This window comes from Gopherus evgoodei, chromosome 3 (assembly GCF_007399415.2).
Source record: "Gopherus evgoodei ecotype Sinaloan lineage chromosome 3, rGopEvg1_v1.p, whole genome shotgun sequence".
Lineage (NCBI taxonomy): Eukaryota > Metazoa > Chordata > Testudines > Testudinidae > Gopherus > Gopherus evgoodei.
Window position 1 is genome coordinate 152,234,511 of NC_044324.1, and position 27,112 is coordinate 152,261,622.

Below are 27,112 nucleotides of genomic sequence, written 5' to 3' on the forward strand. Positions count from 1 at the left end.
TCTGGCAGTGAGGTAGGGACATCTCAAACCAGCATGATTATATATCTGTTTAAATTAACCAGTGAATGTGTGTCTGATCAGTACATCAATTCAACTTTAACCTGTTTAGGGTTCAATACTGCCCCTGTTGATGCCAATGGAAGTTTTGCTAGTGATTTCAGTGGGAACAGGGTCAGATCCTGTAAGGAATCATAACCCCCACCCTTTATATGTAGCTTTAGTGTTGGCCAACTCGGGCCATCTTCGGCCACTGCCTCTAAAGGTTTGCTGTTGCTGGTGTGGACCCCGCCCTAGGGTTCTGGTCGGAAAATAATGCACAAACAGTACTCTTGTGGAGGATTACCAACAGTAATACAGGCATCTGTAGTCCTGATATATAACTGAATACTTGTAGCTTTCTGCCCTTGTTTAGTCACTGCCTTTAGAATCTTGCTGTCACTGGTGTGGCTCCTGCCCTAGGGTTCTGATTGAAGACCATGTACGATCAAGTACCCTAGTTGTAGGTCCCCAATAGTAATATGAGCATCTAGGGTTCAGATATAATTAAATACTGGTAAACTTTTGTTTTCATAAAATCTTGTTTAACCAGTGCCTAAGAATTTGCTGTCACTGCCATGGATACTGCTGCGGGACCCTGATTGAAATAATAAGGCAAATCAGTCCCGGCTGCAGATCCCTGACATTGATATATAATATTGTAATAATTATAAATGCTTTTAGCTTTATTGGTTTATAGGCCCATATATCCAGGCCTAACTTGTTTATCAGTAATGTCTGACCCACTGAGTGGAGAGGAAACCAAGTATTAAGAAAATGGGTATGGAACACTGACAAAAGAGGAACTAAGCAGGGAGGGACCAGGGGTCTTTTCCTGCCAGTCTGGCTTTAAGCAAAATATAGCATAATAAGACTGCTTGCTTATAGAAAATTGCCAGGTGGCATTGTCAAGTGACCAGCTTAATCACTGCCAAAATGTGTGACCTACGCAATATGCTAATAGCTTGTGGAATATGTATTCGCAATCAAGAAGTCATAAGACAATGTAATTGCAAAAGCCCCTAACTGGAAATACTCCAAGCTGAATTTACAGTAAATAACCTGCTGATATGCAATATTAACTACCAAAAATAAGCAAATAACTTGTGTAATCAATATGACATTTTGTGGTTTTAGCCTTTATAAGTTTGGTGAAAATTGTAAGGGACAGAGCAATTTTTCCCATTGCATGGGATTTTCTGTCTCTCCCTGTATGCGTACTTGTACTCTTGTTTTATCAATAAAGGTGCCTCGACCTGTCTGACCAAAATCGAATAGGTGGTGGTCTTTTCCACAACAGACCCATAATCAAAAAGGAAAGTTAAGGATAAAAGTGGGAATAAAAGAAAAATGCTGTAACACTGTTTCTCAAATTGTGGCCTGTAGAGAAATTGCTGGTCATCTACAGAGCTGACTGGTTATATGGTACTAGCTCTTCCTCCTTATTAACTGCTGCTACATTGCATTAAAAGACAGGTGAAACAGATTTAATATTTTTCTAATGTTGCATTTCCATGTTAGTAATTTATGAGTTTTTCACAGCTTGCACCAGTTCAGTATCGCAATGTATGAATAAATGGTGCAGTTCTCAAAATCATTTGCAGTCAGCTTTAGTAATTGAATTAGAACCATTTTCTTGGTAAAAAAAAAATCCCACTGTTGCTACCACCAGTGATTGTGAACACACTTGTGGACACACCATTGTATACGTCAACAGTTTAAAAAGCAAATGAAGTTGAAAAGGTTAGTAAATCTCTGCACTACTAGGAGGGAAATTCAGATTTTATTAAACTGCCAGTCCTCTAATCTTTTGTTTCTCTGGCACCAGGCATGAGAGTTCAGTGGAGTAAAATTATGCACTAAGGGGAGGGGATGCCTTGTCTGTTGACAACAGTTTCTCTGGCCCATTGCAGAGAACCATCTAAAAAGCTCAAAGGCAGTTTTGAGTGTGCTTTTGTTGTGTGATGATGGCCTTGGCAGTAGTGAACTGTTCCCATAGTGGAAAACAGAAATCTTTACCGATGTAATGGACTAAAGAACAAAGAGCAAGATGAAAACTAGTTTACACTCACTGGCCCTGCTTAGTGTGGGTGTCACAAAGATTGCATTTTGCAACAAGATTTCCTGCTCTGCTAACAGGGACGTCAGAAACAGTAGTTGTAATTCAAAACCTTATTTGCTACTTTTATAGAAGACATGCCATTTTATTTTTGTAGTGTGCCTTATATAATTCAGTCCATTTTTTTCCCCATTGAAATTATTGACTGCAGTGGGAGAAGATTGCATTTAATACCATAGTAAATACAATTTTAAGTTTGAATTGTCCCTAGGTATTTTTAATATTTAAAGAGTTTAATCATTTTTGTGTAATAATTAAAAACCTGGTCAAAGAACATTATGATTTTAAAACCACTATACAGTTAGATATAATGCAACGGATTATATATTTGTATGTGCTACCCTAAGTTCTCTACTCTTTGTTTAGATATATTTAGAGTATGAAGGACCTTCATTTGGGGAATGGGACATTTCTCCGTCATGTACTGTTACAAATAAAAGGTAAGGATTTCAAAAGTGAATAATAACGGCACAATGGTAACTCACATTGACTTTATTGGGAGCAGAGTTAGGTCAATTCTGAATACTTTTGAAAATTCCACCCAAAGTCTGAGAAGGTAGTGTCTATATACACATTCAAGTAAGATGGGCTTCTGTTAAGCCTGGCCATGTGCACTCATTTGGAGATCTGTTGGAAAACAAAATCTTATTTTTATTTCCCTTAAGAATTATGAAGTACAGATCCTTTGTTTCAGAATAGGAGTTGTGGGTTGAGATTTGCGGAGGAGACAGAAGCTGATCCTGAGGTTTCTATACAATTTATATTGTAAGTTAAATATTTATCAATGTAATGGAATATAGAATTAGGCATTGACATATACAAAACAAAGTAGTTCTATGTATACTATTTCTCCTAAACTTCCTTGCCTATGTACTGTACATGTGAGGAAACCTTAAGCCAAAAAGATTGATAAATACTTGAATATGTATACCTAAATTAAGAATTGCGCAACATTTTATGTTCTTGAGGTTTTTTGTTTTTTTTTATTTGGTCCAGTGTATTTACATGAACAATGCTGTAGAAATAATCTCTTTATATCCCAGAGATGTAAGGAGTCTATCACTGTAGAACATAAGTGCCAAATTGTATTTTTAACTAGAAACATGTCTGATTCCTTACATTTGGAGCAGCTAGGGTCTGCAGGAGGAGGACCCTATTTTAGACATTAGATTGCACAAAGGTTTCTAGATACATACTGTTAAGCGAGTGGGACTGACAAGACACAATCTTTTTTATCTAGGTATTCTTATCTGATAATTTAATAGCCAAGATACGTAATGCATTTGTGAGCTCCAGATTAGACCCAGCTACACTAGGAGTAGGAAACCAAAAATACCATTTTTTTAAAAAAGCATCTCTGCCCCTAAATGACTGTTTAGCCAGAGTATGATACAATCTTTAAAAAGATTTCAAATTAACAGAGGGAGGTACTACAGCTCTTATCTGCATAGCACTGAGATCCAACAAAGTGTAGAGGGAGTACATAAAAGTTACACTAGTGCAGCATTGTGGCTGAAAGTTTTGATAAGCAAAAGTCACGTAAAAAGTTGTGGTTTCCACTGCAGCTTTAATTTATCTATCTTGCTGTGTGTGTTTATATGTGTTATGTCTTTAAAATTATTGTATTGGTAAGCTTATTTGAATGTACAATCAGCTATCACATATTTAAATAAACACATCTGAATGATTGTACATTCAGGCATATACATCTCTGGGTTAATGGTGAATGTATTATTGTTAGATTGCAAATTCAAATCCAGATGCAAAGTGTTACCACCAAAATCCAGACTTAAGGCACCCTAACAATGGTTTGTCTATTTCAGTAACTCAGTTGTCAGTTGTTTGTTTTGGTAGGTGAAAGGCCCACCATAGAGGAATTGCCAGGGTTTTACTAGGGGTTCCCCTATGATCTTCAGGAAATCCCCCAGAACAGACTCACTTTGTTTACCCTTGGGTAGTCATGGATAAAGCCTTCTGCTCAAAGGATTGACACTCAGGCAGTAATCTTTGAAAACAAAAATTTTCTTTATTTAATGTACCAATATTCCCTGAAACAATAAATCTTTTAAAAGAACCAAAGCATATATCAAGAAACATAAACAAATTCTATTAGCACAAGTACGCACATTCAAGTACTCAATGCTGCAATGTGTAACTTTGAAATGGCTCCAAGTGGTTACATTCTATATGCGGTGATCAGTCACATGTAGGATGCTGACAGCAATTCTAATTAGAACACTATACTTTTATACATAGTAACATATGTACAACTTTAGTATCTCAAACACACTCATATGTCCTAGCTCCTTATACCATAGTTCTCATGCTTACTTTCTACAGTCTTCTTTTCCCTCTGATCTGTCAAAAGGTCCTTCTGTTCAGTCTCAATGCCAAACTGCTGCTACTGTTCTACTCTGGCTGCTGCTGCTGCTGTGCCTCTGCCACCTCTTTTTTGCTACTGCCGCTGGTGCTTGCTGTGATTTCTTGATCCATAACAATCTAGCCTTCTTCTTCTCTCTTCAGTGATTTTGCTCTCTTCCTGCTTCTTCTGCTGACAACCTCTTCCTTCCACTCACACACATCAATACCACCACTGTCACCAAACTTGTCAGCTCTCTGCCTTATATATGCTTTTTGGCCTACTTTGGTTATTTCCTCAATCCTTATTATTAGCATACCTCTCCTCCAATCATGTTTAAGTCCTCTCTGATTGCTCCATTCTTATTAACCAATTACAGATGTTAACCTATCTGTCAATTAAAGCTGGACCTGATTGAAAACCTGCACCTGACATGACCGACCCCTCCCTTTAGGTTTTGGAGTAATCTTTATCTAACCTCAGCCTGCCTGCTTGCTATAGGCCAAATTGCTCCAAGACTGCCATTTTAATCTTTGTGGCTCTGATTACCTGCAACTACCATTTTATTATTCCTGGTCCTAACTGCTTAAAACTGTCTTTATTAATTATTAAATTCGTATAACTATAAACAATTCTTATTTTCTTAATGCATCTCTATGCATCTTAATATTAGGATGCACTGTCACACTTCAATTTTTACCTAATTTTAGATATTTAATTTTGATATTTCCTTCACTTCAGCTAGTGGTGGCAGGGCAATGTTTTTAATGCTGTATTCCGTACACAGAATAGAGCAGCTGAAAGATCTCTCATACCACAGTGTGTCTTACACAGGTGTTGAGATATGAAATAGGTAGACAGCTATTTTAAATATAGTATGTTTTATAAGGGTGTAGCACACTCTGTGGGCTTGTCTACATGTAGTTTTTATACCACTTTAAATATATCAGTTTGAAACTAATATAGTTGAATCAGTATGACCCCATAATGTGGATGCAGTTATATTGGTATAAAGGTGTTTTATATTGTGATGTACAGTTTAGGCTATATCTACACTACAAACGCTACAATGGTGCAGCAGTAGCTTAGACACTTACTACAGTGACGGAAGGGGTTTTTCCTTCACTGTAGTAAATACACCTCTCCCAGAGGCAGTAGTTAGGTTGACAGAAGAATTCTTCCATCAACCTATTGGTACATGGGGCTTAGTTCGGCTTAGTTATGTTGCAGATGGCATGACATTTTTCACAGCCCTGAACAAAGTAGCTAGATCAACCTAAATTTTAAGTGTAGACCAGGCTTTAATCTCATAAATGTAAGGGAATAAGCTATAGTGGTATAAGTCACCTGTACACTGGCATAACTGGGTTCACACTAGGGATTGTACTCATTTAGCTATTATGATATAAAAAATACCAGATCTAGCTGAAATAGTGACATGGGTACAAAGACTGTGTGTAGAGTAGGTCTAAGCTGCAAAGCTGAGTACATTGATTTTGAACTGAACAGGCAATCTAATGATAGTACATTAAAAGAATTGTTGGGGAATAAGGAAGAGGAAGGTTTGCTCAATTTGAAAGATGAAGGTTGGGGAGTAATTAGATCCTAAGTAAAAGTTAAGACTGAGAGGACCAGTCAGAAGTGCATATGTCTAGTGTTAATTAATATTAAATACCTGGCTGTTTGTTTTTTAATTACTGTAGTTCACCTACAGCAACACTGCACTGTCCAGTTCCTGGAATTCACAAGATTACACCAAAAGTTGACAATGAGGTAAGCTGTCAATAATAACTATAAGAAATTCATAGTGCACTGTGGTCAGGTCCGTGTGGTCTTAGTGATTTTGCAATATTTGCCACAGAGTCCACTTCAGTGGATCAGAAACTAAATGTGAGTCAACAGTGTAATACTGTTGCAAAAAATGTTAATGATCCTGGAACATATTAGCAGGAGTGTTGTAAGAAAGACACTTGAAGCAGGGCCGACTCCAGGCACTAGCGAAGGAAGCAAGTGCCTGGGGTAGCCAATAGAAAGGGGCGGCAGTCCATCCATTGTTGGGGCGGCAAGTCCAGGGTGGCAATGGCACTTCGGCAGCAGCTCAATCAGTCTGCATCAGTTTTCAGCAGCAATTCAGTGGCAGGTCCTTCACTCCCTGTCTTCCTCTTCGGCCGCACTTTGGTGGCAGCTCAATGGGTTTGGTTTTTTTCCGTTTTTTTCTTTTTGCCGCTTGGGGTGGCAAAAAAACTGGAGCCGGCCCTGACTAGAAGTAATTCTTCCATTCTACTGAGCACTGATCAGGCATCAACTGAAGTACTGTGTCCAGTACTGGGCAGCGCACTTTAGGAGAGATGTGGAGAAAGTCCAGAGAAGAGCAACAAAAATTATGAAAGGTCTAGAGAACATAATCTACTGGGAAAGATTGGAAAAAAATAGGTTTGTTTAGTCTAGAGAAGAAAAGACTGACGGGGGACACAATAACAGTCTTCAAGTATGTAAAAGGTTGTTACAAAGAGGAGGGTGTTACATTGTTCTCTTTATCCATCCACCAAGGACAAAACAGGAGGTATTAGGGTCAAATTGCAGCAAAGGAGATATAGGTTAGACATTTGGATAAATTTCCTAACTGTAAGAGTAGTTAAGCACTGGAACAAATCACCTAGGGAGATTGTGGAATCTCCATTGTTGGAGGTTTTTATTAACATCTTAGGCAAACACCTGTCAGGGATGGTTTAGATAACACTTAGTCCTGACCCAGTGCCGGTGACTGGACTAGATGACTTATCAAGGTCCCTTCCAGTCCCATATTTCTGATTCTATGTTTAGCTTTATAATATTTCTCCAGAATCAAATCTTTCTAGCCCTAATGGTTGTGAAAGAAAACTTCCAAATGTCAACTGAGTGTAACCAATGCAGTGATGTGTTCCTGAGTCTGCTGACAGACTGAATCAATAGCTCAGAGATGTCTCAACAGCCCCCATTCATCATATTGAGGTGTGTGATGAGGTATACAAACACCACACTGGCCAAGGTTAATAGGATGATGTGGACTCAAAAAGCTCCACCCCGTTCTGCAGAGCTTTCAGTCTTGGAGGGGGGCACTTGAACAAAGAGAGCTCATTTGTGAATGGACTTGAAAGGAGAATAGACTGGCAGCTCCTTTGTTGGGTGAGAAACCTGGGTAGAGCCAGGAGCTGACTGAAGACTGTGATCCGCTAGGACCTCCCTGTGGGAGATGAGGCCTGTCCTTGACTATTAGTTTGTTTTTTTACCATGAACCTGTGGGTGGCTGGGTGGGTGTTAAGACGAACCACTGCAGTTGGGGTCCTCCTGAAAAAAGGAGGCTAAAAACTGAGCCCAGCAGCACTGAAGATTCTTTCGTTTTGTGTTTATGTTGAACTTTGACTGGAAGGGATTGAACACTGTCAGTGACCTGGCCAGTATTTAAGCCACCTCAATAACTCTAATAATGCAAATTTCATTATCAACATTACCATTATCATTATCTATTTTATTAAGAGGGGGACATGACAGAAGTCTATAAAATCATGAATGACGTGGAGAAAGTGAATAAGGAAGTGTTATTTACCCCTTCACATAACACAAGAACTAGGGGTCACTCAAATAAATTAATAGGCAAAACAAACATAAAGGAAGTACTTCACACAATATGCAGTCAACCTGTGGAACTCATTGCCAGGGGAAGTGTTGAAGGTCAAAAGTGGGGCTGTCAAGTGATTAAAAAAATTAATTGTGATTAATCATGCGATTAAAAAAAATCGTGCTGTTAAACAATAATAGAATACTATTTATATAAATATTTTTGGATATTTTCCACATTTTCAAGTATATTAATTTGAATTACAGCACAGAATACAAAGTGTACAGTGCTCACTTTATATTTATTCATTATAAATATTTGCACTGTAAAAAATAAAAGAAATAGTACTTTTCAATTTACCTAATACAAGTACTGTAGTGCAATCTCTTTATCGTGAAAGTTTAACTTAAAAATGTAGACTTGTGTACAAAAAATAACTGCACTGAAAAATAAAACAATGTGAAACTTTAGACCTACAAGTCCACTCAGTCCTACTTTTTCTTCAGCCAATCACTCAGACAAACAAGTTTGTTTACATTTGCAGGAGATAATGCTGCCCGCTTCTTGTTTAGAATGTCATCTGAAAGTGAGAACAGGTGTTCGCATAGCACTGTTGTAACCGGCATTGCAAGATATTTACATGTCAGATTCACTAAAGTTTCATATGTCCCTTCATGGTTCAACCACCATTCCAGAGGACATGTGTTCATGCTGATGACGGGTTCTGCTCAATAACAATCTAAAGCAGAGCGGACCGACACATGTTCATTTTCATCATCTGAGTCAGATGCCACCAGCAGAAGGTTGATTTTCATTTTTGGTGGTTCAAGCCCTGTAGTTTCTGCATCAGAGTGTTGTTCTTTTAAGACTTCTGAAAGCATGCTCCACATCCTGTCCCAATCAGATTTTGGAAGGCACTTAAGATTCTTAAATCTTGAGTCAAGTGCTGTAACTATCTTTAGAAATCTCGCATTGGTACCTTCTTTGCATTTTGTCAAATGTGCAGTGAAAGTGTTCTTAAAAAGGCATGCTGGGACATCATCTGAGACTGTTATCACATGAAATATATAGCAGAATGCAGGTAAAACACAGAGCAGGAGAAGTACCATTGTCCTCCAAGGAGTTCAGTCACAAATTTAATTAACACATATTTTTTTAAAGAGTGTCATCAGCATGGAAGCATGTCCTCTGGAATGGTGGCCAAAGCATGAAGGGGCATACGAATGTTTAGCATATCTGGCACGTAAATAACTTGCATTGTCAGCTACAAGAGTGCCATGCAAATATCTGTTCTCACCTTCTCGCGACATTGTAAATAAGAAGCGGGCAGCATTATCTCCCATAAATGTAAACTAACTTGTTTCTCTTAGTGATTGGCTGAACAAGAAGTAGGACTGAGTGGGCCTCTAGGCCCTAAAGTTTTACATTGTTTTGTTTTTGAATGCAGTTATGTAACAAAAAAAAAATCTACCATTGTAAGTTGCACTTTCATGACAGAGATTGTACTATGGTACTTGTATGAGATGAATTGAAAAATACTCCTTCTTTTGTTTATCATTTTTACAGTGCAAATATTTGTAATACAAATAATATAAAGTGAGTACTGTACACTTTGTATTCTGTTTTGTAATTGAAATTTATGTATTTGAAAATGTAGAAAAACATCCAAAATATTTAATAAATTTAAATTGATACTCTATTGTTTAACAGTGCGATTAATCATGATTAATTTTTTTAATCGCGATTAATTTAGTTGAGTTAATCGTGTGAGTTAAATGTGATTAACTGACAGCCCTAGTCAAAAGTATAACTGGATTAAAAAAATAATTAGATAAATTCATGGAGGATAGGCCTATCAATGGCTATTAGACAAGATGGTCAGGGATGCAACCCAATGCTCTGAGTGTCTCTAAACCTCCAACTGCCAGAAGCTGGGACTGGATGACCAGAGATGGATCACTCAGTAATTGCCCTGTTTTGTTTGTTCTGTCTAAGGAATCTGGCATTGGCAGAAGACAGGATACTGAGCTAGATGGACCACTGGTCTGTCTCAATATGCCCATTCTTATATTGTTATGTCTTTTGCTTCTAATTTTAATATCCAGGAATGTGCTTGCCTGACAAACCTGAACTGCCTCCTGGATCTTCCCTCATGTCAAAACCCAACTGTCTCCTATCGAACAGCCAAAACCTTCATCTTCCTCCCAAATATCTATGATACTGTAAAGGATTTTTGTATCAAATTTTGCAATACAAAGAAAGTTAACAAATGAGGAGCAGGGTACATTGATTCTAATGTCAAATTAAATAATGTGATCTGATACTATAGTGAATGCATAATTCATATTCATATTTAGTTAAGTAGAAGCCTCAGTTTTAAATTTATTTGTGCCAGTCACAGAATCTTCAGTCTATTGCATTGGAGTGCCACTGATTGCGGGGATCTTGCCACAGAATTTTAGTTAAGCTTTCCTTGAAGTTCCTGGGATTTGACTAGGATTATTTTTTTTATTTTATTTTATCAAGAAAATACACAGTATTTTGGGAGGAGGGAGCTCAGTGGGATGTGGTTATTTTAAAATTTTCTACTAACAATTGAGTGTTTTATACAATAAAGAACATTTAAACATACTCTTTAAATCACCCCAAAGAGGGGAAGAAATAAATTTAGCTTTTTATCAATCTTTTTTTTCATGGGTCCCCACTCTGTTTTATGTCTATGCCCTCTAAAGTGCAAGCTAGAAACTCTCTACATAGGTGTGTCCACTAAAGTTGCTCATGTACCCTGACTATCTCCTTTTATGGGATGCCATCAAAGAATCCCTAGGGATCAGGCTTTCTTTAAGCATGGAGCCCACTTTGTTGATGACCAAAACCTTGACATCAACTATCATGGAAACTTTGTGAAGAGCACTGTAATGGGCAGGGGACAGGGATGGGGCTTGGAGGGCCAGTCAGCCTAGTGGTCGGAGTACCTAGCTTCCTGCCCCCTGCTTCTGTGGTCAAAGGGCCTCAGCCTCTCAGGTAGGGAGGGACCCAAGACGTCCCATTTCACCATGTCCCAGCCCAGGGCTCTGTGTGAATCACCCTTGAGTAGGGGACTTCCCAGCAGGCTACTTCCTACCGTGGTCCTTTTAGTTTGGAGCATGTAGCCCTGTGGTGCCTGGTCTCTTAGTAGTGTCCCCTCATAGACCCTGGGTAGCATCCTCCTGCAGTCCCAGGTTCCTCCAGGTGCAGCAGTCATAAGTTTGGTAGGGTCAGAAAATGCCTTCCTCCTCACCCCAGGTCTCTGCTTCAGTTACGAGGGTTCCTCTCAAGCCAGGTGTTCCTAGGCCTCTTTCTCCATCTCCTTTGCCAGGACAACACTGCTTGGTCTTTGGTGGCTGCCTCAGCCAACAAGCTAGTGACCCTTCCCTCAGGTAGAGAGATAGCTAGCTCCTGCCTCTTCACTGGTCAGCCCTGAACTGAGCCAGGCTCCCTCCTTTTCTCTCCTGCCAGGCCTGGCATTGGCTGTGGGAATTACAGGGTGGGGCTTGCTGGGCCCAAAGGCTCTCCTTAACCCTTTCCATGCTGGTGGGTGGTGTCTCTACTTCACCACAAGCATCTTGGAAGGAATGAGGCCTACATAACTACCTCCACCAGATGGCACTTGAGGCAACTTTCTCACCCTGTGAGCACATGGAACAGTGTTCAGGATTGTGCTCCCTATACCATCTCAATGATGCCTTGTAACAAAGGGGGAGATGCGCAGTGGAACCCTGGATAGAAAAAAGGGTACAAAGGGCTTAAATCTTGGCAAAAGTGACCTAACATTAATTAAAATAATAAAACACAGAAATTTTGTGTAAAGGGATTAAAGAAGCTTGCAACATATACTGCTGAGTTCCTGCTCACTGCCTATAGCCCTCAGGTAGGGGGGACCCAGGACATCCCATTTCACCAGGTCACAAGTGGTAATTGTGGCTTCCATCTTTATATACCTTCAGATAGGGTGGCACAAAGACTTTGGCAGGATGCACAAGTAACCCCAACAGACTGGATGCAAGCGAACAATGTGCATATTAACATGGCTAAATGTAAAAGTATACATCTAGGAACAAAGAAGGTAGGCTGGTTAGGCCTCAACTGGAGTATTGTGTCCAGTTCTGGGCACCGCATTTCAAGAAAGATGTGGAGAAATTGGAGAGGGTCCAGAGAAGAGCAACAAGAATGATTAAAGGTCTTGAGAACATGACCTATGAAGGAAGGCTGAAGGAATTGGGTTTGTTTAGTTTGGAAAAGAGAAGACTGAGAGGGGACCTGATAGCAGTTTTCAGGTATCTAAAAGGGTGTCATCAGGAGGAGGGAGAAAACTTGTTCACCTTAGCCTCCAATGGTAGAACAAGAAGCAATGGACTTAAACTGCAGCAAGGGAGATTTAGGTTGGACATTAGGAAAAAGTTCCTAACTGTCAGGGTAGTTAAACACTGGAATAGATTGCCTAGGGAAGTTGTGGAATCTCCATCGCTGGAGATATTTAAGAGTAGGTTAGATAAATGTCTATCAGGGATGGTCTAGACAGTATTTGGTCCTGCCATGAGGGCAGGGGACTGGACTCGATGACCTCTCGAGGTCCCTTCCAGTCCTAGAGTCTATGAGTCTATACTTACAAGATATGGGACTATCCTAGGAAGCAGCAGCTCTGAAAAAGATTTGAGGGTTGTGGTGAATAATCAGCTGAACATGAGGTCCCGGTGCGACACTGTGACTGAAAGGGCTAACGTGATCCTTGGATGCATAAACAGGAGAGTTATTTTACCTCTGTATTTGGCATTGGAATGACAGCTGCTGGAATACTGTGTCGAATTCTGGAGTCCTCAATTCAAGAAGGATGTTGATAAATTGGAAAGTATTCAGATAAGAGCCATGAGAATGATTATAGTGATAGACTCAAAGAGCTCAATTTATTTATTTTACAAAGAGACGGTTAAGGAATGGCTTGATTACAGTCTATATGTACCTACATGTGAGACAGATGTTTGATAATGGGCTCTTCAGTCTAGCAGAGAAAGGTTTAACATGATCCAATGGCTGGAAGTTGAAGCTAGACAAATAAGGCATACGTTTTTAACAGTGAGAGCAAATAACCATTGGAACAATTTACCAAAGCTGGTTGTGGATTATCCAACACTGTCAATTTTTAAATATTGATTGGATGTTTTTCTAAAAGATATGTTCTTGAAATTATCTTGGGGAAGTTCTATGGCCTGTGTCATACTAGGTAATCACAGTGGTTCCTTCTGAGCTTGGAATCTATGGCACTGCTATTGAAAAATGTCCAAGCTCATGCACCTAGTGTTAATCCATGCAAACAACCATTTTAAAGAAGCAGAATTCACAGATAGTGCAGCAAATAATTGGAATGTCTTCCAGAAAATATTTTATAAGATCCAAGGTAGGAATATGATCAACGATTACTAAGTCTCACCAAAACAATCTAATATTTGTAGGTCATTCCAATATATGATCTCCCAAAAAAAACAAGTCCATACATACTGGACAGTGAACACATGTGGACTTTTGACAGTTAATCAGATTAACAGAAAAAAATCTCTTCCAGTGGAATGTTTCTTAGAAGGTGTCACAGATCTGGTCATGCTCCCGCCTGCCAACCACCCACCCGAGTGCTGTGAGGGGAATCCAGTTCTTTGGATACCTAGGTGTTCTAATGTCTTGTGGGTTTCAGCAAGCTGCTGCACTATTTCCTCCCTTGGCCTCTCTGGCACATTTCTTGGGCACTAATACTCAGTCTGCTATGCCTTAGTCTACCTGCCTTAAGCCCCCAGAGTCAGTGCTAACCTGCAAAATACCCCAGTGAACACACCCTCTCCCAGAATACCAGTGAAGGTGTGAGAATTTTGGGTTATAGTTTAACTCTCTCAGGAGGCAACTGATAGTTGTGAAGTATGTAACACACATGGGCATTTTGCACAGGACTCTATTACCATTGCTCTTTTACTTAATGGATAAAGCACAGAGGAGTAAAGATCATTTAGAAAATAACAGTAGCTCTCCCTTTCTTTGGGGGTTTATCAGTGCACAAGAAGGCAGGTTTCTCCCTGCCTCATCAGGCTCCTACATGCAGCTCCTCTCTGCTTGATTTGGTGAAAAATGGCTGAGAAGTCCCACAGGCGAGCAGCTCTTGTGTTTTTATACCTTCTGTGAATTGGAGACTGGTAGCATGCTCCTTTGATGCCACCATCAGATCTGGTTCATTTTTTATTGTTTGGTGCTGAGGAAAGAGAGAGCTGTAAGAGGAAATAAAAAGGGAATAGGTAAGAGGAAACTGTGTTATGACTGAACTGTTCCTACATTTCTTTCTTCACCAACATTGCATTGAATTGTAATGAACAATACATAAACAAATATAACGAACATGAGATATAAAAGTATTTCTATGTAGTTACCTGGACACACAAAATACTTGAAGTGAAATCCTGGCTCAGCTGAAGTCAATGGCAAAATTGCCATTGACTTCAGTCAGGTTAGGATTTCATCTTTGGCCTCTAGGGCCCTACTCCGGTGAACACATATGCACATGACTAGTTTCACTGAATTCAGTAGGACTACTTGTATACATAAAAATACTTACATATGTAAATGTTAACATGATCAGAGCCTAAGGGTGGTATCATGTAGATCATATATTAACATGAAGCATGTTTTTTTCCCGTTTTAGACATTTGAGGATGTGGACCGCTATTTGCCTATCTCTGAACAGTTGAATTGCTTTTTGTGGTATGTGTTGAAAAGTTCTCCAGAGCACAGGTAGGTGATTTCATATGAGACCTTCTCTTCATGTATATATATTTGGAGATGTATAATTTAATTGTATTTGGCTATCTTTTGTGATTTATCTAGTGATTTGACACAAAAATGGTCGATAATTTGTTATGCTGCTCAGTTAAGTTAAAAAGTATGGGCCAGATATAAGGGTTGTCTATAAAAGAAAAAAGTGTCAGTTTAATTCAGGCTTGCAGCTGCTTTGCCTTTCTTGAGTAGTCCAAGCAAGCTGGAGCGTTCCAGTGAATCTGGTCCAAAGTGTGTGCAAGCAGTATGTCAGGTAATGTCTTCGTAGCTTCTCAGATTTCAGGACAGTGCAAGACAACAGTGAATGAGAGTCATTGTATATAATTTGCAAAGAAGTATCTTTTTTTAAAAACATCCATTACTTAAAAAATGGTTTGACTAACTGCTCTGAAACTTTAAAAGAATATCTATTTTAGTTTACCCTGAAAGTAACTTAGAAAAAAATATATTTCCCATGCAAAGTTATAAGGGAAGTGAATGTAGCCGTTCACTAAAATTCTAATTACAACTTAAACCAGGGCCTGGTCAACATGAGGGAATTAGGTCAGAATAACTGTGTCACTCAGGGGTGTGAAAAATCCACAGCCCAGAGAGAACAAGTTAAACCAACCTAACTCCCAATGTAGACAGCAACAGTAGAATTCTCCTGTTGATCCAGCTACCACCTTTTGGGGAGCTGGAGTACTTACGCCAACAGGAGAACCCCTTCTGTCAGCATCTTCACTGAGGCGTTACAGTTTATGTGTAGACAAACTCTATGGAACTGCTGTTGAATGGCTCAATATTTAGGGTCATTTTTAATTACACAAAAAAAGATTGACCAGTTTTCTTTCTACTTTCCAGAAAAACAGTTGGAAACAACAAATCCATTGTTGTAAATGATTAATTAGTGGCTAAACCACACACATGTGCACAGCTGGGACTAGAACTTCTGTAATTTAGTACCAAGAATATAGAGGTGAAATCCTGGCCTAATTGAAGTCAAGACAAAATGCCCATTAACTTCAGTGGGGCAAGGACTTCTCCCCAGATCGCTACCTCCTAAGCTAAGGGAAATCTGTTAGAGTTGTAATGAATAGACAGAATCCTTTTTTCTCTCTAAAATGCAGTCCACTACCAGAGGGCAAGCTGCTCATAAACACAATGTAGCCATTAAAATTAGCACTCCTGGGGAAATTATGTGACAAAAAATTAAGAATTCTATGCATAATATTTTAAAATTCTGCATATTTTATTTATCAAAATAAAACAATATAATTACGCCAATTTCAATTATTTTTGTAATTTATTTCAGAATACCTGTCAGCAAGTGTGTCTGTAAAATCCAGCCAACAAAAAGATTCAGGAAATGATTTTTGACAAATAGATTCCTTACTAGGCATATTAATACAGAACTTTGAATAATAATTCATTTAAACTACAATACAGAAATGTATTTCCCGCACCCCTCAGGAGCTGAGGGAGAGGGAAGTAATTGCTGGGAATAAACCTGGAGGGTTTTGAGTCAGGCATATCTGCCCCAGTCCCCACGTGTGTCTGCTCCACCACTTGGCCTCCCCTCTTCCCTCATCCCCATGTGCCTCTGCACCCCTACTTGGCCACCCCTCTTCCTCCAGTCACCATGTGTCCCAGCACCCCCATTCGGCCACCCTGATCCCCGTGTGTCCCTGCACCCCTCCCTCTATCCCCAGATGTCCCTGCACCTCGCCCCATGTGTCCCTGCACCCCCACTGCCACTCCCACCCCCATGTTTCCCTATACCCCCATTCCCATTCAGTCCCAGTCTCAGTCTATCTCCGCCCACTAGCCCAGTCTGTGTGGCTCCCCCAGAAGCCTCATGTGTCCCATTCTGTCTGTGCCTCCTCACCTGGCCCAGCGGGCATATTGCTTTGAGGAATGCAGCCACTCCTCCTCCCGCTTGGGTGCTACCACCGTGAGCCAGTTGCCCTCTGTTCTGGCTCCACAGTAGCCCCTGGTGGGCAAAAGATGTAGTTACAGCACCTCTCTGGCAGAATGTATTTTCTGCAGAGAAAAAAATCTGCAGGGGACATGAATTCTGAATGTGCATAGTGGTGCAGAATTCCCAGAGGAGTAAAACTAGATAAAACATTAATTAATAACTTTACTTAATTACAACCTATTTTGCTCATATATAGAGTTTCTTTTTACTATGTGTAAAGTTTGTCAGAGTAGGAATAAGCCATTTTTGTGCTAGTGGGACATAAAGAAATGCCAGATGTAAGTCAGTGTTTCTATGAGGGTGATATTTTAATGACTCGCAACTCAAAACCTAGCAATAAGACAGCTTAACCAATTTTCTTCAAACTTTGCTGAAAAATTCTTCTTAGCTTTCTGAATAAAACTGGCAAGGTCCAGGTCAAGACAGTAGCCTATGTTGTCCCTTTTTGGGAGGAACAGTTAGCCCACATTTGAGGACTTGCCAGATTGTTTCTGTACTTCTTCTTATATGGCATCTCTGTTACTAGATGTTTGCAACCATGTTAGCCCATTCTGTATGGTCCTCTGCTAATCATTTTGTGGATGAATAGTCCTTTTGATCCACCCGAATACATCGTCCATCCTAGCTCTTTTTTCTGTCTTGCATTCTTCTACCATCAACTTTCCCTTCCAGGGCCTGAAAACATGCATCGTCTATTGAATCTCTTAAAATGTGTCCTGCAAATCAAATCTTTTTTCATAAGATTTCCAACGTTTGTTGAGTTGTTTTTGATAAGAGGATACATTGATGATGATATTAGCTGTATATTTATTTGATGCAGTCCTGTTTATTTACAAAGAATGTACACAAAGTCCTGTTTCCTTCAACATAGTAGAAACAAACAACAGCAGGCAGTTTCCTGGGTCTCATTTTCCAAGCTTGTCTTTCTTGTATGTAATGTACTCCAAGAAACTCTCTCTCTCTTTGCTCCCCATCAGGGCCACGCTCAAACTGCTTGTCTGGCTTTCTGCCTCTCACACCCAAACAAACATAGCTGCAACCAATCAATCCCCTAACTCTTGCTTTTGCAGTCAGTCCCAGGGAAACCCATCAGCCTACATGTCGTCTGAACTTCTGATAGACCTGGCCATACAACCTTGGGTGATGTCTTCCTATTGTTTCCAGTTGTCAGTACATAAAAGTTGTTTGAAATGTTGTAGCCATGTTGGTCCCAGGATATTAGAGAGACAAGATAGATGAGGTAATTTCTTCTATGTGTTAACTGTTTATCCTAGACCAGGGGTAGGCAACCTATGGCATGTGTGCCGAAGGCAGCACACAAGCTGATTTTCAGTGGCACTCACACTGCCCGGGTCCTGGCCTCCAGTCTAGGGGGCTCTGCATTTTAATTTAATTTTAAATGAAGCTTCCTAAACATTTTAAAAATCGTATTTACTTTACATACAACAAAAGTTTAGTTATATATTATAGACTTATAGAAAGAGACCTTCTAAGAACTTTAAAATGTATTACTGGCACGCAAACCCTTAAATTAGAGTGAATAAATGAAGACTTGGCACACCGCTTCTGAAAGGTTGCTGACCCCTCTACTAGACAGTCTTTTTCACCTTGTGTTTAGCTGTAACACTCTGGGTATGTCTACACTGTGATAAAAGACCTGTGGCACAGCTGTGGCTGGCTCAGGTCAGCTGGCTCAGTCTCATGGTTCTTGGACTACAAGGCTATAAAATGGCAGTGCAGATGTTTGAGCTCAGGCTGGAACCTGGACTATAAAACCCCACAAGAGGGGAGAGTCAGAACCCAGGCTCCAGCCTGAGCCCGAACACCTACACTGCAATTTGTAGTGAAGCTCTGTGAGCCCTTGTCAGCTGACTCGGGCTCTGAGACTCGGGTGCCCAGGATTTTTGATCACAGTGTAGATGTACTGTGATGGGGCAAGACCAGATGACTAAGTAAAGTAGTGAGGAACAGGTATGTTAGCCCTAGGCTAAACAAATCCCTGGTACCATGGTAACCAAATGGCAGTTGCTCCAGATTAATCAAGACACCTGGGGCCAATTAAGATCCTTCTAGAAGGCAATGGAGATAGCTAGATTGATTGGGATACCTGAAGCCAATCAAGGGCTGGCTGGAACTAGTTAAAAGCCTCCCAGTTAGTCAGTGACGTGTGGGTGTTAGGAGCTATATGAGGAAGTTGTGCTGCTGGAGGAATGAAGCAGTACAAATCCATATCAGGTGCAAGGAAGGAGGCCCTGAGGTAACAGTGAAGGAGATACTGAGTGAGGGCTCCTGTGGGGAAGTGGCTCAGAGAATTGTACATGTCCTATTTCCAAAAAGTCAGCTGCCATAGCTGCTAATTTTAGGCCCTGGGCTGGATCCTGGAGTAGAAGGTGGGCCCAGGGTCCCCCCTCCCATCCCTGATTTATCACTAAGACTGGGAGACAACAGAGACTATGCGAGGGAGCGTTGCTTCTCCTCATGTCCCTTGTTGGCTTATGATGAAAATGGCTCAGTAAGTTGTGACCCTTGCCTCTAGAGAGAGGAAGACTATGTGGAGGGTCATAGTGAGCCTCTGGCTAGCAAAATCCATCAGCGCTCAGGGGACAAGAAGCAGGATGGGTCGGGGATTCTGAGGGGGACAGTTGGGGGGCAGGATGTGGGTGGGGGTTGGATAGGGGGCAGGGCCAGGCTGTTTGGGGAGGCACAGCCTTCCCTACCCTAAACTTCATTTAGCAGTTTGAGGCTTGCAGACAGCTGTTTAACACAAAGATCCAAGCTGTTATCTTTTCCCTTAGGGCTACCATCCCTTTCACTTCTCAAATGCCAAATTATAGTCTACATTTAATTTCTGTGCCATAGGGAAATTCATGTCAGGGGAGGGTAGCTTCATTAAAATTATCCACTTTAGAATAACATTGATAGAGCCAGGAGAGCTATGGGGGAGGAATCGTATGAGAAGAGCAATATCCTACACCACCTACCTCCTTCTCAACCCTACCAAGGAAGAGCCCCCTCCCCTGCATTCCCCAAGGCTTCAGAGGGGTTAATTCAGTCGTTCTCAAACTTTTGTACTGGTGACTCCTTTCACATAGCAAACCTCTGAGTTCGACATGCCCCCCCTTATAAATTAAAAACACTTTTTTAATATATTTAACCCTATTATAAATGCTGGCCGCAATGCAGGGTTTGAGGTGGAGGCTGACAGCTCGTGACCCCCAGTAATAACCTCGTGACCCCCTGAGGGGTCCCGACCCCCAGTTTGAGAACCCTTGGGTTAATTTAATTTTAGCACCCTGTGTCCATTCACATGTATATGCTATTTTGAGCATTTCAGTTTTCACAACATAGGCTCATCCCAGATTCTGGAACAAGCTCAAATGCTCAGTTCGTGGAGTATTTACATAAGCTATACTAAAGACAAACCCACAGTAACCGTTTCCAGTTTGTGAGGGACCCCATGGAGCCAGTCTCTAGGAAACAGATAAATTCATAGAGGTTAAGTTCATTAATGGCTGTTATCCAGGATAGGTAAGAAATGGTGTCCCTAGCCTCTGTTTGTCAGAGGGTGGAGACGGATGGCAGGAGAGAGATCATTTGATTATTACCTGTTAGATTCACTCCCTCTGTGGCACCTAGCATTGGCCACTGTCAGTAGACAGGATACTGGGCTGGATGGACCTTTGGTCTGACCCAGTATGGCCATTCTTATGTTCTAACCTAAATGAACCCAAAGTTGTGGAGACAGATATGAGTCAAGGAAGCCAGCAGAGTAACCTAGAAACATCTCTGACTGGATGGGCTCAGGCATGGTTGGTTCAAGCTGAGATGGTTCAAAAGTTTTGGATTCTTTTTAAGCAGAATTTTTCTGTTGTTTCTTTAAACAATCAAACACAGCAAGCAGCAAATATTTGGCCACACACTTCTGAAACCCCAAACCATGTTCAGATTTTGGCAGACTAATTTCAGCTTTTCAATTAAAAAAACCACGACACATTTTGAAGGAAAGCAGACACTGTCCGTGATTTTATCTGCTTTTTAAAAAAATCCCAATTTTCAATCAAAAAAAAGTTTTGACGGAAAATATTTGTCCAACCCTTTTAATGAGCTTTAGTGCCTTTTAGCACTAGCTGATGCTGAGAACCAGTGATACCTTGTAAAGGTGACTTGAAATTTTCTCAAACTGGGTTTGTGCCGAGATGCAGAAGGTTTTTAAATGTTTATTTTTCCCAGGGCTGCCTGGAGGGGGCAAGTGGGGCAATTTGCCCCGGGCCCCACAGGGTCCCCCACGAGAATATAGTATTCTATAGTATTGCAATTTTTTTATGGAAGGGGCCCCTGAAATTGCTTTGCCCCTGGCCCCCTGAATCCTCTGGGCGGCCCTGCACCACACATCTCCTCCATATTGGTGCACATAACAAAATTCATTCTGCACATGAATGTAAAAAATTAAAGGGAACATTGGTGGGTGGGGCCATGCCTGACTGTCTGGGGAGGCACAGCCTCCCCCAGCCTATGGTATCCGCCTCCACGAGGGGAGTAGCTACCAGCCCTGAGAGTACTGTCTACACTGCCACTTTACAGCACTGAAACTTGCAGTGCTCAGGGAGGTGTTTTTTTCACAGCTCTGAGTGAGAAAGTTTCAGCGCTGTAAAAGGCAGTGTAGACAGGTCCTAAGTTGATCTAACTTATGTCGGCATACAGCTGCCAAAGTAATTACATCGCTTATGTGTGTCTACACTTTGCTCCTTGTGTGCGTCCTCACCAGGAGTGTTTGTATCAATTATACTGTCAATGAGGAGCATTGTGGCATGGCTTTTGAGAGCCAGTAACAATGGTTGTAAGCAACACATGTCTACACTGACACTGCATTGACCTAACTACATTACTGTTACCTATGCCTCTTGTGAAGGTGGAGTTATTAAGTCAGTGTAGTGAGGCAGTTATGTCGGCGGGAGCAAAATTGTAGTATAAATACTTACATAGTTAGGTTGACGTAAGCTGCCTTACATTGACCTAACTCTGTAGAATAGACTTGAGTTACCCTAACTAGTTGGTCTAGGGCAGGGGTCGGCACACGAGCCAAAGGTGGCACACAAGCCGATTTTGCCTGGCCACACGGCTGCCAGCTGGGGTCCCAGCTGCTGGCCCCACTCAGCCCACTGCCGGCTGAGTGAATGGAACCCCAGGCCGGCAGGAGGCTGAGCAGGGCTGGCAGCCAGGACCCCAGACCGGTGGCAGGCGTGCCCTCTGGGTCACTCCTCACCACGCTCGGGTTTTGCGGCTCCCAGAAGTGGGAGCCACTGCTCCTTCCGCAGCTCCCTCCCTCCCGCTGCCTCAGCACTCCACATGGAATTTTGCCTCCACATGGAGCCAGTGTCTGATCAGCATGGGCATGGTAAGGGGAGTCCCAGGGGGCAGTCAGGGAGCAGAGGGAGGGTTGGATGAGTCGGGAGTTCTGGGGGTCCTGTCAGAGGGCGGGGAGTGGTTGGATGGGGCGTGGGAGTCCCAGGGGTCTGTCTCAGGGTAGGGGTGTGAATAAGTCAGGGGACAGGTAGGGGGTAGGGTCCTAGTGGGGCAATTAGAGTGTGGGGGTCTCAGGAGGGGGCAGTCAGGGGACAAGGAGCAGGGAGGCTTAGGTAGGGGCTGGGGTTCTGGGGGGAAGTTAGGGGCAGGGGTCCCAGGAGAGGGCAGTCAGGGGACAAGGAGTGGGGGGGATTGGGGGTTCTGACAGGGGCAGTCGGAGTGGGAAGTGGCAGGGAGTGGATGGGGGCTAGGCTAGGGCAGGGCTCTCCCCTCTTTTTTGATTGTTGAAATATGGTAACCCTAGGTGAGGGGGGAACCAGGGGGCACATGAGGGCTGGCGCCCGCATACATCCACTGAAGCCTGCAGGAGCCCCTGGGAGGGTGCCGGGCCTCAGCCTGGGCAGAAGGGGCTGGGAGGGTGCAGCTTCACCATGCTAGCAGCGCCACCACCTTTGCAGGTCTGCTGCCCCCCTTCACCGCACCGGTTCCTCCGTGGCTGGGGTCACTGCTGCCACAAGCGGGACGTTCTGGCTCTCTGATGCCTCCGAAAGACGGCTACTCCCTGCTGAGCTGCTGCAGCAGCCCAAGGCCGGCAAAGCTAGTGAGTGAACTCAGGGTGGGGGCCACTGGGTTGGGGTGGGGTCCCTTGCAAACAGGACATTTTAACAGAGGAAGAGAAGCACCAGACCAGAACAGGGGACCAGTTTACAGAGAATGACTTTAGAGCATTCTGAGATCTTTTGAAGAGGATGGCAGAGATGCTTGAGATTCCTCTTGAGGTGATTGAGGGAAATCTTATACATTTTTTTTTATATTCTTCGGCTAGTACCTCAGGGTTGTGTTGCAATGTCAATAAATGAAGGTCTTATGGACTTGACCAAAAATCTGTGGGCTATACCTGTGTCACTCTCTGCAATATTTAAGAGAGAGGACAACAGATATCAAGTCCCATCCAAAAGGTATTAGTATTTTTATACTCCTCCTACCCCAGGTACTTTGGTTATGACTGCCACACAAGTTGGATTGATTTAAATCAAGTGACTTAAATTACCTATTTTAATAATATTTAAATCAGCAAGCAGGAAACTTTGATTTAAATAATAAATTTTAATCTTTTTTTTGCATTTGTACTTTTTAGTTCTTTTCCTAAAGAAAGGTTGATTCTCATTGGCTAAAAGTTGATTTGCAACTAAATATAACTTCATCTCCACTAGAATTAGAAAGAAGTGTTGGACATATTTGGGACATGTACTCTGGATGCCAACACACAGACTCCCACATGAATCTGTCAAGTAGAAACCAACTGGTGTGAGGAAACATGGGCCCCCAAGAGAAACTTTAAGAAAAACCCTTAGCAGGGAGGGCAGAACAGTCATTCTCAATAATATTGAACAGATGGAGGCAGCAGTACATGAGAGAAGGATGGAAGAGACTAGTTTCAGCCCTATGCACCAGTACTGGTGTGAGAAGAATGTAATAACTAATAATAATAAAAAATAACAACTTTTACACTAAATTTGGGACTTCTATTTTCTAACCAGGAAGTGTGACCCTAACAGCCCCTAAATACCCACTGGCAAAGGGTTCACTGTCATGTAATAGCAGTTCCAAGAAGCCTGACAAATTTACTGTGCCTAACATGTTGCTGTCATTATATTTATGTATAAAGAATGTGGTGTGAGATATCAAATGAAAGTGGGTCACAAACTGGTCATTAATGACATTGTGAAATGTATGTATTAACAGAGGAATTATGGATACTTACAGATAGTATGCTTTAACGTGTGTACCCAAACAAAGGGGGAATCAGATTTTCTTCCAAACAGGAGGGAAGATAGTTATCTCCCTTTCTGTAATAAGAACAGGAGTACTTGTGGCACCTTAGAGACTAACAAATTTATTTCAGCATGCTTGTTAGCCTCTAAGGTGCCACAAGTACTCCTGTTCTTTTTGCGGAAACAGACTAACACGGCTGCTACTCTGAAACCTTTCTGTAATATAAATTTAGCATGATAATGCCAGAGACAATTGACAGTTTATTTGCATCAGAGGTAAGGAGGAGGAACAATTAACATATGGATGTGAAATGAGCAGGGAGGGCACTGGATTCTGAACTCCAGGGCTTCATCCTGACTCTGATGACAAAGACAATAAATTTCAGGATGTATAAGAAGAAGCAAAAAGACATTTTAGTTATCCGTAACTGAGGGAACAAAGAGGTCAGCACTCTTTGCATCCATAAATGGTGAATCCCCAGTCACGTGAGTTAGTGACACTGAGAAGTGGCTGTGGGTGAACAAAAGTTCTTTAGACAAAGACTGGAGCCTGATAAGGTCATATGTAGCTCTTATAAGTGTATTATACTTTTGTTTCATTTGTAACCATTTCTGTTTCTTGGTTTTGCTATAAATTCATCTCAGTGCTGTAATACTAAAGTAAAGTGTTTGTCCTCAGCTGAGCTAACAGGATGGTTTGCATACTGTCTCTCTGGAGTAATTGGTAATTTCTGTGGTATCCAGTGATAGGCTGGATACAGGAGAGGAATGTTTTTGTTTTCAAGGAGGCCCAAAAGGTTGGGGTCCATCTAATGTTAACTGCAAGGCAAGGATTGGACTGGCAGAGTCCTGAGGGGAGAGAGACTCTCATGCTAGAGACAGGGGGTAACAAGGCCACCCACAGTCCTGCACATATTGAGAAAGTATCACAGGAGGATACTATATTTGTACACATTTATTTAAGCATTTGTGTATCTTAAAAATCAAAATAAATGTAAGTTAACTTTTAGTTTTTATTATGTTAGAAAATGGTGAACTATGTTTTTCTTATTTACTAGATGATTTATTTCTACAGGAATGGTGTATTCAGTATCAAGTCAGCCTTTATGTATTCCAGGGGATAACAACTATTTAGAATCATAGAATCTCAAGGTTGGAAGGGACCTCAGGAGGTCATCTAGTCCAACCCCCTGCTCAAAGCAGGACCAATCCACAGACAGATTTTTGCCCCAGATCCCTAAATGGCCCCCTCAGGGATTGAACTCACAACCCTGGGTTTAGCTTGGCAGATCATCTGATCAAAAGAGTGATGCTGATGTCTGAGTGGTCCCTAAAAGACTTCATTCTGCATCAGTTCTTTCAAAAATGAGTAGTCTCATGGGTAGATCTGTTTGTGACCAGGGAAAACAGGAAGTCTCGCAGCTTTTGCTCTCAAGGGGCAATGAGTGAGGTCTATATCCAGAGGTGAAAGTTAGCCAGTACACCCCTGGGGAAGCAGCCTGGCTTCCCCAAGGGGCAATTTAAAGGGCCTGGGGATCCCAGCAGGGGCTGGAGCCCCAGGCCCTTTAAATTGCCACCAGAGCCCCACTGCTGGAGCCCTGGAGTGGGGCTGCGGGGCTCTGGGGGCATTTAAAAAGGCCGGGGCTTCTGCTGCTTCTACCGTCCTGGCCCTTTAAATAGCCGCTGGAGCCCCACCACCGCTACTCCAGGGTTCTGGAAGCTATTTAAAGGGCCGGGGTTGTAGAAGCACGGGAGCCCCAGGCCCTTTAAATAGTCCCCAGAGCCCAGGGTAGCGGAGGGGCTCAAGGGGCTATTTAAAAGGGCCAGGGCTCCAGCTGCCTCTGCCGCCCCGGTCCTTTAAATAGCTGCTGGAGCCCCACCACTTCCCCAGGGCTCCAGCGACTATTTACAGGGCTCGGAGGGTAGAAGCGGGGGGGGCCAGGCCCTTTAAATAGCCTCCAGAGCCCCGGGCTGCTGCCGCTGCTGCTGCTACCCCAGTGGGGAGGCACTTACCTTACAAGGTGAGCTGGAGCTGTCTCCGACTCCCTTATCCTCGCCCCTTCCAGAGGTCAGAGCTGGCCCCAGTGTATTGGTAAGTCACTGGACTTACTTTCACCCCTGTCTATATCCAGCACTTTTCCATGAATGTATGCCTTCTCACCATTTCTGTTCAGTCCACGGATCCTTTGAAAAGTGAGGCAAGACAAGATATGTCTGATTTTAATAGCTCCAGCATAGCCACACCAATTTTGTTATTCAGAACTTCTACCTCTCCCGAACTAACCATAGATAACATTTCTATCTCTGCCAAATATAGTCTCTCAAAATCATGGTCTAGTGCTTCTTGCAGACCTATTGCCTCTACATCTGACAGCATGGCTGTTGCATGGCTAACATCAGTAGACAGAAGTTGATCTGCACAAATCTGAGATTTGCTTTTACAGACCAGAAAGCCCTCCACTTGGCACAAATATGGTTCAGAATGGAAACATTTTTTCTCTTGGGCAGCTCAATGACAGCTTAGCCCATTAGGATCTTTGATTCCTGATATAATGGATTATATCTTTAAAGCATTCAGGATTATCGATTAGTTCAGTCTAAATGCATTTAACAGCAATATCTGCTCATCATCAACCCATCCAAAATTACTGTGTCTTTTCACACACTGTTGCTCACAGGTTCCTGGAGGGGTTATTACACATTTTCACATTACACATTACCTAGTTGATTGGTTGTCTGTTTGAACTCATGCCATCGTGTTCACTTAATCACCTGACCATCACTGTGGTGTTCCCAATGACAATCACTTATGCATGGAAATTGAAAGAAATTCAGGCTCTGATTGCTGGTCCTCTGTAGACAGTCTTCCATACAGACAGAGTAATTATGAGTA

The 27,112-nt window shown here is 42.0% G+C and overlaps 1 protein-coding gene across 1 annotated transcript in view; it reads left to right on the plus strand.

The window, feature by feature from the left end:
- The window catches only part of CATSPERE (catsper channel auxiliary subunit epsilon), a 105,568-nt gene that overhangs the window by 6,669 nt on the left and 71,787 nt on the right, over positions 1-27,112 (plus strand). Inside the window, exons 3-5 of the mRNA XM_030558353.1 lie at positions 2,522-2,595; positions 6,218-6,287; positions 14,831-14,919. Coding sequence (XP_030414213.1) covers positions 2,522-2,595; positions 6,218-6,287; positions 14,831-14,919 — 233 coding nt within the window. The remainder of the gene's footprint in view (positions 1-2,521; positions 2,596-6,217; positions 6,288-14,830; positions 14,920-27,112) is intronic.